The sequence below is a fragment of the Crocuta crocuta genome, unplaced genomic scaffold, assembly GCF_008692635.1.
Source record: "Crocuta crocuta isolate KB4526 unplaced genomic scaffold, BGI_CrCroc_1.0 scaffold131, whole genome shotgun sequence".
Taxonomy (NCBI): domain Eukaryota; kingdom Metazoa; phylum Chordata; class Mammalia; order Carnivora; family Hyaenidae; genus Crocuta; species Crocuta crocuta.
In genome coordinates, this window is record NW_027528977.1 from 12,480,217 (window position 1) to 12,493,409 (window position 13,193).

Genomic DNA, 13,193 nt, shown 5'->3' on the forward strand with positions numbered 1-13,193 from the left:
GGCCCCATCAACCCGGCCTCACTGCCCCCCGGCGACCCGCAGCTCATCGCTCTCATCGTGGAGCAGCTCAAGAGCCGGGGCCTGTTTGACAGCTTCCGCCGGGACTGCCTGGCCGACGTGGACACCAAGGTAGCCGGGGCCGCCTGGCCGACGGGGTCGGGCTGGGCGTGAGGATAGCAGGCTTGCAGCGTGGCTTTTCTAACAAAAGAGAGTTCTAAAAATCTCAGCAGTGAGGTACTAGACCGCTTGGGGCAGTGCGGGAAGCTTCCTGAGTGGTATACACGTGCGCTGGCCTCCCAGCCGCATCGCTGTCAGCTGTGTACGGCCCAGTCGTTTCTCTGGACTTGGGGATTCAATTCTGGCTTCAGAGCCTAGATCCGCTCTTTCCCAAGCTGAGACTTCTTTAAGCCCCTCAGTAACAAACCTCTCTGTGTTAAGAACGTTGGAGAAAGCCAGGTAAATAAGCAAGAACGGTTTGAAGACACAGTCCTCGAAATATTGTGGCTATTTGTTCCTTCCTTTTCTCCAGCTCCGTGATTTGCAGGCTTGAATTAGGAAGCGGGTGCAGAACCGGCGACTTTATGGTGGATTAAATGGGATTCGGTGCCTCTTAGATCCCAATGCCATAAGGCAACCTAGTAGAATGCTGTGACATGTTAATTTGCCAAAGTGGTGGTGATTCCTTGAAGTCATGTGTGTTGTGTCAGACATATAGTAGCTGCTGGAATGTTCATTTTCTCCCTTTTCAGAAGCTTCTCTAGCCAGACCATGGTGGTAGATTTAGGAGGCTCTGTTACTGACGGCTCCTCGAGGGTCGTGATTTCTCCTCAGAAAATCTGCCTACCTACCAGGAAGACTAAACTTAAAAGTACAACTTAAAAGATAGGGAAAGACCTTTATTTCATTGAGCATTTACTGGCCTACAGCGTGGTAGGCCGTGTGGTGGGTACAGGAACAAGTCGGTCACCACCAGTCCTCAAAGCTTGTACTCCAGGGTAGAAAACTGACCTGTAGACCGGATAGTATATACAGTGAGTAGTGTTTGAAGTTCCTAATATTTAGTGCTTAATTTTCCTTATGTAAGGGTCTCAGATAATATCAGTTGAGCTTTCCCCTTTCCCAAGGGAAAGGAGCGGAGGTGGTGGTAGAAGAGGTGGAACACAAGTTCTCCACTCATATTTCCTATGTTAAGTTTTGTGTGGTTAAGTCAATGTCATATGCATGTTGTTATTTTATTTATTTATTTTTTTTTAAAGAAAGTGGGGCGACCAGGGGCTCAGGTGGAAAAGTGTCCAACTCTTGATCTTGGCTCCAATCATGATCTCACAGTTCGTGGATCCAGCCCGGAGTCCAGCTCTGTGCTGAAGGCGCAGAGCCAGCTTGGGATTCTCTCTCCTATCTGCCCACCTACCCCCATGTGTGAGTGCTTGCTTGCGCACGCGCTCTCGCTCTTTTTCTCTCCGGAAAAATAAACACATTCTGGGGAAAAAAAAAAAGAAAATCAGAGTATTGTAAAGCTGTCGGGGAAGGAGAGTTAGAGCCTTTCCCGCCCAATACCTTAGATGTCCCTTCTGCTAATACAGAGTGGCTTTCATTCTGGAAGACAGTGTGTTTTTAGGCACATCTTCAGTCCTCTGTTGCTTTAGCCCCATGGTTCTCCCATGATCAGCTGTATCAGCATCACCTGAGAACTTGTTAGAAACATGTATTCTTGGGCCCCTCCCCAGATTGCTGAAATATTTAGAGAAAGTGTACTGATGGTGTTTGTAATTTACTTTGTAGTGCATCCAAAATACTGGTAAGTGAATCAAGACAAGTGAGGGACAGATAATACAGTAAAATGTAATGGCAGGCACATTCTCTTCTTTCACTTCGAGAACTGAAGGGATTATTCTATATTGTCAAGATCTGTTCAGGTTTGATGGTGACATTTGCAGTCCTTTGTCTTTTTTTCAATAAACGGTAGTTGTCATTTCAAACCGGGTGAATTATTCTGAATACTAGAAAGTAAAACATTAGGATACATTGTTTGTTTTGTTTTGTGTGTTTTCAAGCATAGGATAAATTTTATTTTTTTAAATATAATTTATTGTCAAATTGGTTTCCATACAACACCCAGTGCTCATCCCAACAAGCGCCCTCCTCCATGCCCATCACCCATTTTCCCGTCTCCCACCCCCATCAGCCCTCAGTTTGTTCTCAGTATTTAAGAGTTTCTTATGGTTTGCCTCCCTCCCTCTCCTTAACTATTTTTCCCCCTTCCTCTTCCCCACAGCCTTTTGTTAAGTTTCTTAAGATCCACATATGAGTGAAGACATATGGTATCTGTCTTTCTTTGCCTGACTTATTTTACTCAGCATACCTTCCAGTTCCATCCATGTTGCTACAAATGGCCAGATTTCATTCTTTTTCATTGCCATGTAGTCTTTCATTGTATATATAAACCACATCTTCTTGATTCACTTGTCATTCAATGGACATTTAGGCTCTTTCCATTTTGGCTATTGTAGAAAGTGCTGCTATGAACATTGGGGTACATGTGCCCCTATGGATCAGCACTCCTGTATCCCTTGGGTAAATTCCTAGCAGTGCTATTGCTGGGTCACAGGGGAGTTCCAGTGTTAACTTTTTGAGGAACCTCCACACTGTTTCAGGGCAGCTGCACCAGTTTGCATTCCCACCAACAGTGCAAGAGGGTTCCCATTTCTCCACATCCTCGCCAGCATCTAGAGTCTCCTGATTTGTTCATTTTAGCCACTCTGACAAGCATGAGGTGGTATCTCAGTGTGGTTTTGATTTGTATTTCCCTGATGAGGAGGGACGCTGATCATTGTTTCATGTGTCTGTTGGCCATCTGGATGTCCTCTTTGGAGAAGTGTCTGTTCATGTCTTCTGCCCATTTCTTCACTGGATTATTTGTTTTTCGGGTGCGGAGTTTGGTGAGTTCCTTATAGATTTTGGATACTAGTCCTTTATCTGATATGTCATTCGCAAATATCTTTTCCCATTCCATTGGTTGCCTTTTAGTTTTATCAATTGTTTCCTTTGCAGTGCAAAAGCTATTTATCTTTATGAGGTCCCTGTAGTTCATTTTTGCTTTTAATTCCCTTACCTTTGGAGAGGTGTCAAGTAAGAAATTGCTGTGGCTGAGGTCAAAGAAGTTGTTTTGTGCTTTCTCCTCTAGGATTTTGATGGTTTCCTGTCTCACGTTCAGGTCCTTCATCCATTTTTAGTTTTTGTGTATGGTGTAAGAAAGTGGTCTAGTTTCATTCTTCTGCATGTTGCTGTCCACTTATTGTTAAAGAGGCTGTCTTTTTTCCATTGGATATTCTTTCCTGCTTTGTCAAAGAATAGTTGGCCATACATTTGTGGGTCCAATTCTGGGTTCTCTGTTCTATTCGATTGGTCTGTGTGTCTGTTTTTGTGCCAATACCATACTTTTTTTTTGATGATTACAGGTTTGTAGTAGAAGCTAAAGTCTGGGATGGTGATGCCTCCCGTTTTGGTTTTCTTCATCAATATTACTTTGGCTATTCGGGGTCTTTTGTGGTTCCATACAAATTTTAGGATAGTTCTACCTTTGAGAAGAATGCTGGTGTAATTTGGATTGGGATTGTATTGAATATGTACATTGCTTTGGGTAGTATCGACATTTTCACAATATTTATTTCTAATCCATGAGTGTGGAGTGTTTTTCCATTTCTTTGTGTCTTTTTCAGTTTCCTGCATTAGTTTTCTATAGTTTCAGCATATAAATCTTTTATATCTTTGGTTAGGTTTATTCCTAGATATTTTATACTTTTTGATGCAATTGTGAATGGGATCAGTTTCTTGATTTCTCTTTCTGTTGTTTCATTATTGCTGTATAAATATGCAGCCGATTTCCGTTCATTGATTTTTGCTGAATTCATGGATCAGTTCAAGCAGACTCTTGTTGGAGTCTGTCGGGTTTTCCACGTAGAAGTATCATGTCATCTGCGAAAAGTGAAAGTTTGACTTCATCTTTGCCAATTCTGATGCCTTTTATTTCCTTTTGTTGTCTGATTGCTGATGCTAGGACTTCCAGCACTGTGTTGGTGAGAAGTGGTGAGAGTGGACATCCCTATCGTGTTTCTGATCTCGGGGAAAGCTCTCAGTTTTTCCACATTGAGGATGATATTAGTTGTGGACTTTTCATAACTGGCTTTTATGATGTTTAAGTAAGTTCTTTCTATCCTGACGTTCTCGAGGGTTTTTATTAAGAAAAGATGCTGTATTTTGTCAGATGCTTTTTCTGCATCTATTGACAGGATCATATGTTTCTTTACTTTTGTTAATGTGATGTATCACATTGATTGATTTGCAAATACTGAACCAGCCCTGCAACCCAGGAATGAATCCCACCTGATTGTGGTGAATAATTCTTTTCATATGCTGTTGAATTCGATTTGCTAGTATCTTGTTGAGAATTTTTGCATCAGTATTCATCAGGGATATTGGCCCGTAGTTCTCTTTTTTTGCTGGGTCTCTGTCTGGTTTGGGAATCAAAGTGATGCTGGCTCCGTAGAATGAGTCCGGGAGTTTTCCTTCCATTTCTGTTTTTTGGGACAGCTTGAGAAGGATAGGTATTAACTCTGCTTTAAATGTCTGGTAGAATTCCCCAGGGAAGCCATCTGGTCCAGGGCTTTTATTTGTTGGGGGCTTTTTGATAATTGATTTAATTTCTTCACTAGTTATGGGTCCGTTCAGATTTTCTCTTTCCTCCCTTTTGAGTTTTGGTAGTGTGCGAGTGTTTAGGAATTTGTCCATTTGCTCCAGGTTGTCCAGTTTGTGGGCATATAATTTTTCATGCTTGTATTTCTGAGGGATTGGTTGTAATAATTCCAGTTTCATTCGTGATTTTGTCTATTTGGGTCCTCTCTCTTTTCTTTTTGAGAAGCTTGGCTAAAGGTTTATCAATTTTCTTTTTCAAAAAACCAACTTTTGGTTTCATTGATCTGTTCTTCTGGGGGCTTTTTTGGATTCTGTATTGTTTATTATTACCTTTATTATTTCTCTTCATCTACTGATCTTTATTATTTCTCTTCTGCTGGGTTTGGGGTGTTCTTGCCGCTCTACTTTCAGTTCCTTTGGGTATGCTGTTAGATTTTGTATTTGGGATTTTTCTTGATTCTTGACATAGGCCTGGATTACAATGTATTTTCCTCTTAGGACTGCTTTTGCTGCATCCCAAAGAGTTTGGATTGTTGTGTTTTCATTTTCATTTGTTCCCATATATTTTTTAATTTATTCTCTAATTGCCTGGTTGACCCATTTGTTCTTTAGTAGGGTCTTCTTTAACTTCCACACTTTTGGAGGTTTCCCAGACTTTTCCTGTGGTGGATTTCAAGTTTCATTGTGATCTGAAAGTGTGCATGGTATGATCTCAATTCTTTTATATTTATTGAGGGCTGTTTTGTGACCTAGTATCTGATCTGTCTTGGAGAATGTACCATGTACTTCCGAGACGAAAGTGAATTCCATACCTTTGGGATGTAGAGTTTTAAAGAGATCTGTCAAGTCCTTCTGGTCCAATGTGTCCTTCAGGGTCATTGTTTCTTTACTGATTCTCTGTCTAGATGATCTATCCATTGCTGTAAATGGAGTATTAAAGTTTCTTGCAGTTATAGCACATTCTTATCAGTAAGACTGCTTATGTCTGTGATTAACTGTTTTATATATTTGGGTGCACCCGAATTCAGTGTGTATACATTTATAATTGTTAACTCTTTCTGATGGATAGACCTCGTAATTATTATATAATGCCCTTCTTCATCTCCTGTTACTGCCTTTACTTTAAAGTCCAGTTTGTCCGATATAAGTATGGCTACTCCAGCTTTCTTATGACTTCCAGTAGCATGATGGATAGTTCTCCCCTCACTTTCAATCTGAAGGAGTCCTCAGGACTAAAATGAGTCTCCTGTAGACAGCAAATTGATGGGTCTTGTTTTTTTAATCCATTCTGATACCCTGTGTCTTTTGATTGGAGCATTTAGTCCATTTACATTCAGTGTTATTATTTGAAAAATATGGGTTTAAAGTCCTTGTGTTCTCTGTAGGATTCATGCTTGTCGTGGTGTCTCTGGTACTTTGTGTTCCTTACAACATTTCCCTCATAGAGTCCCCCTTAGGATCTCTTGTAGGGCTGGTTTAGTGATGATGAATTCTTTCAATTTTTCTTTGTTTGGGAAAACCTTCATCTCTCCTTCTATTGTGAATGACAGGCTTGCTGGATAAAGGATTCCTGGCTGCATATTTTTCCTGTTCATCTCATTGAAGATTTCCTGCCATTCCTTTCTGGCCTGCCAAGTTTCAGTAGATACGTCTGCTACTACCCTTGAGTGTCTACCTTTGATGTTAAGGCCCATTTATCCCTAGCTGCTTTCAGAATTCTCTCTTTATCCTTGTATTTTTGCCAATTTCACTATGATATGTCATGCAGAAGATCGATTCAAGTTACCTCTGAGGGGACTTCTCTGTGCCTCTTGGATTTCAAGGTCTGTTTCCTTCTCCAGGTTGGAGAAGTTTTCAGCTGTGGTTTGTTCAAGTACCCCTTCAGCCCCTTTCTCTCTCTCATTCTTCTTTGGAATTTCTATGATACGGATATTTGATTGCATCACTCAGGTCGTGAATTCTCCTTTCGTGCTCCTGGATCATTTTATCTCTTTCTTGGCTTCCTCTTTTTCCATAATTATGTCTTTAATTCACCTATACTTCCCTCTGCCTCTTCAGTCCGTGCAGTGGCCACCTCCATTTTATTTTGCACCTCATTTGTAGTAGTTTTTAATTCATCATGACTATTTTTTCAATTAATTTTTTTAAATTTATATCCAAGTTAGCATATAGTGCAACAGTGATTTCAGGAGTAGATTCCATAATGCCCCTTACCCATTTAGCCCATTCCCCCCCACAACCCCTTCAGTAATTCTCTGTTTGTTCTCTGTATTTATGACTCTCTTATGTTTTTGTCTCCCTCCCTGATTTTGTTATTTTTGCTTCCCTTTATGTTCATCTGTTTTGTATCTTAAAGTTCTCATATGAGTGAAATCATATGATACTTGTCTTTCTCTGACTAATTTCACTTAGTATGATACCCTCTAGTTCCATCCACGTTGTTTGTAATGGCAAGATTTTATTCTTTTTGATTGCTGAGTAACACTGCATTATATATATATACACCACATCTTTTTTATCCATTCATCTGTCGATGGACATTTGGGCTCTTTCCATACTTTGGCTATATTGATAGTGCTGCTATAAACATTGGGATACATGTGTCCCTTGGAAACAGCATACCTGTATCCCTTGGATAAATACCTAGTAGTGCAATTGCTGGGTTCCTGGGTAGTTCTATTCTTATTTTTTTGAGGAATTTCCAAACTCTTCTCCAGAGTGGCTGTACCAGTTTGCATTCCCACCAGCAGTTCAAAAGAGATCCTGTTTCTCTGCATCCTTTCCAGCATCTGTTGTTGCCTGAGTTGTTAATGTTAGCCATTCTGACAGGTGTGGGATGGTATCTCACTGTGGTTTTGATTTGTATTTCCCTGATGATGAGTGATGTTGTGCATTTTTTCATGTGCCAGTTGGCCATCTGGATGTTTTCTTTGGAGAAGTGTCTGTTCATATCTTCTGCCCATTTCTTCACTGAATTATTTGTTTTCTGGGTGTTGAGTTTGAGAAGTTCTTTATAGATTTTGGATACCAACCCTTTATATGATATGTCATTTGCAAATATCTTCCCCCATTCCATCAGTTGCCTTTTAGTTTTGCTGATTGTTACCTTCACTCTCCAGAAGATTTTTATTTTGATGAGGTCCCAATAGTTTATTTTTGCTTTTGTTTCCCTTGACTCTGGAGACGTGTTGTGTTGGAAGTTGCTGCCATCAAGGTCAAAGAAGTTCTTACCTGCTTTCTTCTCAAGGATTTTGATGGCTTCCTGTCTTACATTTAGGTCTCTCATCCATTTTGAGTTTATTTTTGTATGGTGTAAGAAAGTGATCTAGGTTCTTTCTTTTTTCCTTTTTTGCATGTCACTGTCCAGTTTTCCCAGCACCACTTGCTGAAGAGACTGTCTTTATTCCATGGCCTATTCTTCCCTGCTTTGTCAAAAATGAGTTGGCCATATGTTTGTGGGTCCATTTCTGGGTTCTCTGTTCTGTTCCATTGATCTGAATGTCTGTTCTTGTGCCAGCACCATACTGTCTCGATGATTACAGCTTTGTGATACAGCTTGAAGTCTGGGATTGTGATGCCTCCTGCTTTTGTTTTCTTTTTCAAGATCACTTCGGCTATTTGGGGTCTTCTCCAGTTCCACACAAATTTTAGTTCCATGAAGAATGCCGGTTTTATTTTGATAGCGGTTGCATTGAGTATATAGATTGCTTTGGGTAGTGTTGATATTTTAACAATATTTGTTCTTCATTTCCAGGAGCATGGAATATTTTTCCTTTTTTTTTTTTTTTGGTGTCTTCAATTTCTTTCATAAGCTTTCTATAGTTTTCAGTGTATAGATATTTCACCTCTTTGGTTAGATTTATTCTTAGGTATTTTATGGTTAGAGCTGCAGTTTTAAATGGGATCGATTCCTTGATTTCTCTTTCTGTTGCTTCATTGTTGGTGTATAGGAATGCAACCGATTTCTGTGCATTGATTTCCTATCCTGCCACTTTGCTGAATTCATGGATCAATTCTAGCAGGTTTTTGGCGGAATCTTTTGGGTTTTCCATATGGAGGATCATGTCATCTGTGAAGAGTGAAAGTTTGACCTTCTCCTGGCCGATTTGGATGTCTTTTATTTCTTTGTGTTGTCTGATTGCAGAGGATAAGATTTCCAATACTATGTTGAATGACAGTGGTTGAGAGTGGACATCCTTGTATTATTCCTGATCTTAGGGGGAAAGCTCTCAGTTTTTCCCCATTGAGGATGATGTTAGCGTTGAGTCTTTCACATAATGGCTTTTATGATCTCGAGGTATGATCCTTCTACTCCCACTTTTTTAAGGGTTTTTATTAAGAAATGATGCTGTATTTTGGCAAATGTTTTTCTCCTTGTCTTTTGAGAGGATCAGGTGGATCTTGTCCTTTCTCTTATTGATGTGATGAATCACATTGATTGTTTTGTGGATATTGAACCAGCCCTGCATCCCAGGTATAAATCCCACTTGGTGGTGGTGTATAATTTTTTTGATGTATTGTTGGATCCGGTTGGCTAATACCTTTTTGAGGGTTTTTGTATCCATGTTCTTCAGGGAGATTGGTCTATAGTTCTCTGTTTTAGTGGGGTCTTTGTCTGGTTTTGGAATCAAGGTAATGCTGGCTTCATAGAGTTTGGAAGTTTTCCTTCCATTTCTTTCTTTTTTTTCTTTCTTTTTTTTCTTTCTTTTTTTTTTTTTTTTGAACAGCTTCAAGAGAATAGGTGTTAACTCTTTCTTAAATGATTGGTAGAATTCCCTGAAAGCCATCTGGCCCTGGACTGTTGTGTTTTGTTTTGTTTTGTTTTGTTTTGGAGATTTTTGATTATTAATTCGATTTCTTTACTGGGTATGGGTCTGTTCAAATTTTCTATTTCTTTTTGTTTTGGTAGTTTATATGTTTCTAGGAATTTGTCCATTTCTTCCAGGTTGCCCATTTTATTGGCATATAATTGCTCATAATATTCTCTTATTTTTATTTCTGCTATGTTGTTTGTAATCTCTTTCATTCTTGATTTTATTTATTTGCGTTCTTTCCTTTTTCTTTTTGATCACACTGGCTAGTGGTTTATCAATTTTGTCAATTCTTTCTAAGAACCAGCTTCTGGTACCATTGATCTGTTCTACTGGTGTATTTATTTATTTATTTATTTATTTATATTGGTTTTGATAGCATTGATTTCTGCTCTAATCTTTATTATTTTCTGTCTTCTGGTTTGAGGTTTTATTTGCTGTTCTTTTTCCATCTCTTTGAGGTGTATTGTTAGGTTGTGTATCTAAGATGTTTTTTCCTTCTTTAAGAAGGTTTGGATTGCTATTTACTTCCCTCTTATGACTGCCTTTGCTGCATCCCAGAAGTTTTGGGTTATGGTGTTATCATTTCCATTGGCTTCCGTGTATGTTTTAGTTTCCTCCTTAACTTCTTGGTTAGCCCATTTGTTCTTTAGTCGGGTATTCTTTGGTCTCCAAGTATTTGTTATCTTTCCAAATTGTTTCTTGTGGTTGATTTTCAGTTTCATAGCGCTGTGCTCTGAAATATGTACGGTGTGATCTCCATCTTTTTGTACTTGTTGAAGGCTGATTTATGTCCCAGTATGTGGTCTATTCTGGAGAACGTTCCATGTACACTGGAGAAAAAAAATGTGTATTGCACTGCTTTAGGATGAAATGTTCTGAACGTATCTGTTCAGTCCATCTGGTCCAGTGTGTCATTCAAAGCCATTGTTTCCTTGTTAATTTTCTGTTTAGATGATCTGTCCATTACTGTAAGTGGCGTGATTACCTTATGTCTTTCAATTGGAGCGTTTAGTCCATTGACTTTTAGACTGAGTACTAAAAGATACCAGTTTATTGCCATTATGTTTCTTGTAGAGTTGGAGTTGCTGGTGGTGTTCTCTGGTCCTTTCTAGTCTTTGTTGCTTTTGGTTCCCCCCCCCCCCCCGGTCTTTTCTTCCCTCAGAGTCCTCCATAAAATTTCTTGCAGGGCTGGTTAGTGGTCACATACCCCTTTAATTTTTATTTATCTGGGAAACTTATCTGTTCTATTTTCAGTGACAGCCTTGCTGGATAAAGAACTCTTGACTGCATATTTTTCCAATATAGCACATTGAATATATCCTGCCAGGTTTCTGTGGATAGGTCTGCTGCAAACCTGATCTGGCTTCCTTTGTAGGTTAAGTACTTCCTTTTCCTTGCTGCTTTCATGATTCTTTCCTAGCCTGAGTATTTTGTGAATTTGACTATGATATGCCTAGATCATGGTTGGTTTTTGTGAAACTTGTGGGAATCCTCCGTGCTTCCTGGATTTTGATGTCTGTGCTTTCTCTAGGTTAGGAAAGTTTTCTGCTATGATTTGCTCACATAGCCCTTCTACCCCTTTTTCTCTCTCTTCATCTCCTGGAACCCCTATGATTCTGATGTTCTTCCTTTTTAGTGAGTCATTGATTTATTCTTAAGTGGTGCTCTTTTTCTTTACTCTCCCTCTTTTTTCCTGCTTCATTATTCTCCATAAGTTTGTCCTCTTATATCGCTGATTCGCTGCTCTGCTTCATCCATCCTTGCCTTTGTGGCATCCATTTGAGATTGCAGCTCAGTTATAGCATTTATTTCATCCTGACTAGCTTTTACTTCTTTTATCTCTGTAGAGAGGGATTCTTCTCTATTTTCTACCCCAGCTAGTATTCTTATTATCGTTATTCTAAATTCTGGTTCTGAAATCTTGCTTGTATCTGTGTTGGTTTAAGTCCCTGGCTGTTGTTTCTTCCTGCTGTTTATGTTGGGGTGAATTCCTTCGTTTAGTCATTTTGAAGATAGAAAAGAAATTAATAGGGTAAAATTTTTTAGTTAAAAAATTGAAAACAGGGGCGCCTGGGTGACTCAGTCAGTTAGACGTCCGACTTCAGCTCAGGTCATGATCTCATGGTTTGTGGGTTAGAGCCCCGCGTCGGGCTCTGTGCTGACAGCTAGCTCAGAGCCTGGGGCCTGTTTCAGATTCTGTGTCTCCCTCTCTCTCTCTGCCCCTCCCCTGCTCATGCTGTCTCTCTTTCTCTCTCAGAAATAAATAAAACATTAAAAAAATTTTTTTAAATAATTGAAAACAACACACACAAATCAAATAAATGATGCTGAATCCTAGGTGTGTTTTGGTCTGGTTATGGAAAGTAGCTTGACTGATTAGAGAAAAAAGGGAAATTTTAAAATTAAAAAACTAAAAACACTCACAAAAATCAAATAAATGATTCTGGATCCTTGTGTGCCTTGGTCTGGTTATTGAAAGGAACTTGACTGATTAGGGGAAAAAGGGAAATATTAAAGAATTAAAAACAACATACACACACAAATCAAATAAATGATGCTAGATCCTAGGTGTGTTTTGGTCTGGTTATTGAAAGGAGCTTTATTGATTAGAGAAAAAAGGTAAAAGAAGAGGAAAAGAAAACGTTTGAAAATTGAGAAAATGAATACTATGAAATAGAATAACTTGATGGGAGTAAAATAGAATTTGAAAAATTTACAAAGAAGTAAAAAACTTAGTTGAGAAAATATCAAGGAAAAGATTTTTAATAAAAATTTAAAATAATAATTTCTGTATTGAAGTAACAGAAATGAAAGACGAAAGGAAACTGAATCAATGGACCAGTGAACAGACTGATATACAGTTGCTATTACATCGTGTTCCCCTAGCAGTCCAACTATGTAGCAGTTCATAGTCTGCAAACTAAGCAGGCAGAGAGATTTGTGGTGTACCTGAAGAGCGAAGGTTGCCCAGTTGGGTGAGGCTTAGTGTATCAGCTTCATTCTCCACTAAATGGCTCTGCTTAGCCTACCGGGGTGGATTGTTGTGGCCCCTGTAGGTGTTCACGTGCTTGTGCAGGCAGGGCAAAAATGGCATCACCCAGCTAGCCAGTCTAGTATCAGAACTCTGTGTTCTCCCCGACCAGGAATTGCGCACCTGTTCTTTGTCTCCTGTTTCCAGTCATTCCCCGCTTTTACACTGTTTGTGATCATGCCGTCAGATTGTCAGGCAGCACCTCCCTCCTGAGTTTTATCTGAGATGTGGCTGTATTTCCCTACCCCTCACTTCGGAGGTACTGTGGCTTTGACCTGCCCAGATCTTCTGGGGGAGGGTCTCCATGAGCAACGACTGGGTCCAGCCACACCCAGGAACGTTCGCTGGACCTTGCTGCTGCCAACATCCAGAGACTTGCAGCTGGGTGCCAGCCCGCCCCAGAAAAAGTTCATGCAGTTGTGTAGCAGCAGCGTTTCTGGGATTATGGAAAATCACGCATGGCCTGAGGACCTCCTGACCCACTCTGGGAATTCACCCTTCCCACCAGAGCACCACTAGGTATTTGAGCTGCAGAGTTTCAGACTCTGCAGTCCCCCTGTTTATGGAGTCTTATGGAATTTAAACCCTCCCCTTTCTCCTTTAGCTCAGTCCCTGTGGCTGTTTCAATTTTTCCACTTTCTCTCCAGCTTTACCTG

At 39.9% G+C, this 13,193-nt stretch overlaps 1 protein-coding gene across 1 annotated transcript in view; it reads left to right on the forward strand.

The window, feature by feature from the left end:
* Positions 1 to 13,193, forward strand: part of BOD1 (biorientation of chromosomes in cell division 1) — a 19,375-nt gene that overhangs the window by 451 nt on the left and 5,731 nt on the right. Inside the window, exon 2 of the mRNA XM_077757302.1 lies at positions 1 to 129. This exon is cut by the window's left edge and continues 55 nt beyond it. Within this exon, the coding sequence (XP_077613428.1) occupies positions 1 to 129 (129 nt within the window). The remainder of the gene's footprint in view (positions 130 to 13,193) is intronic.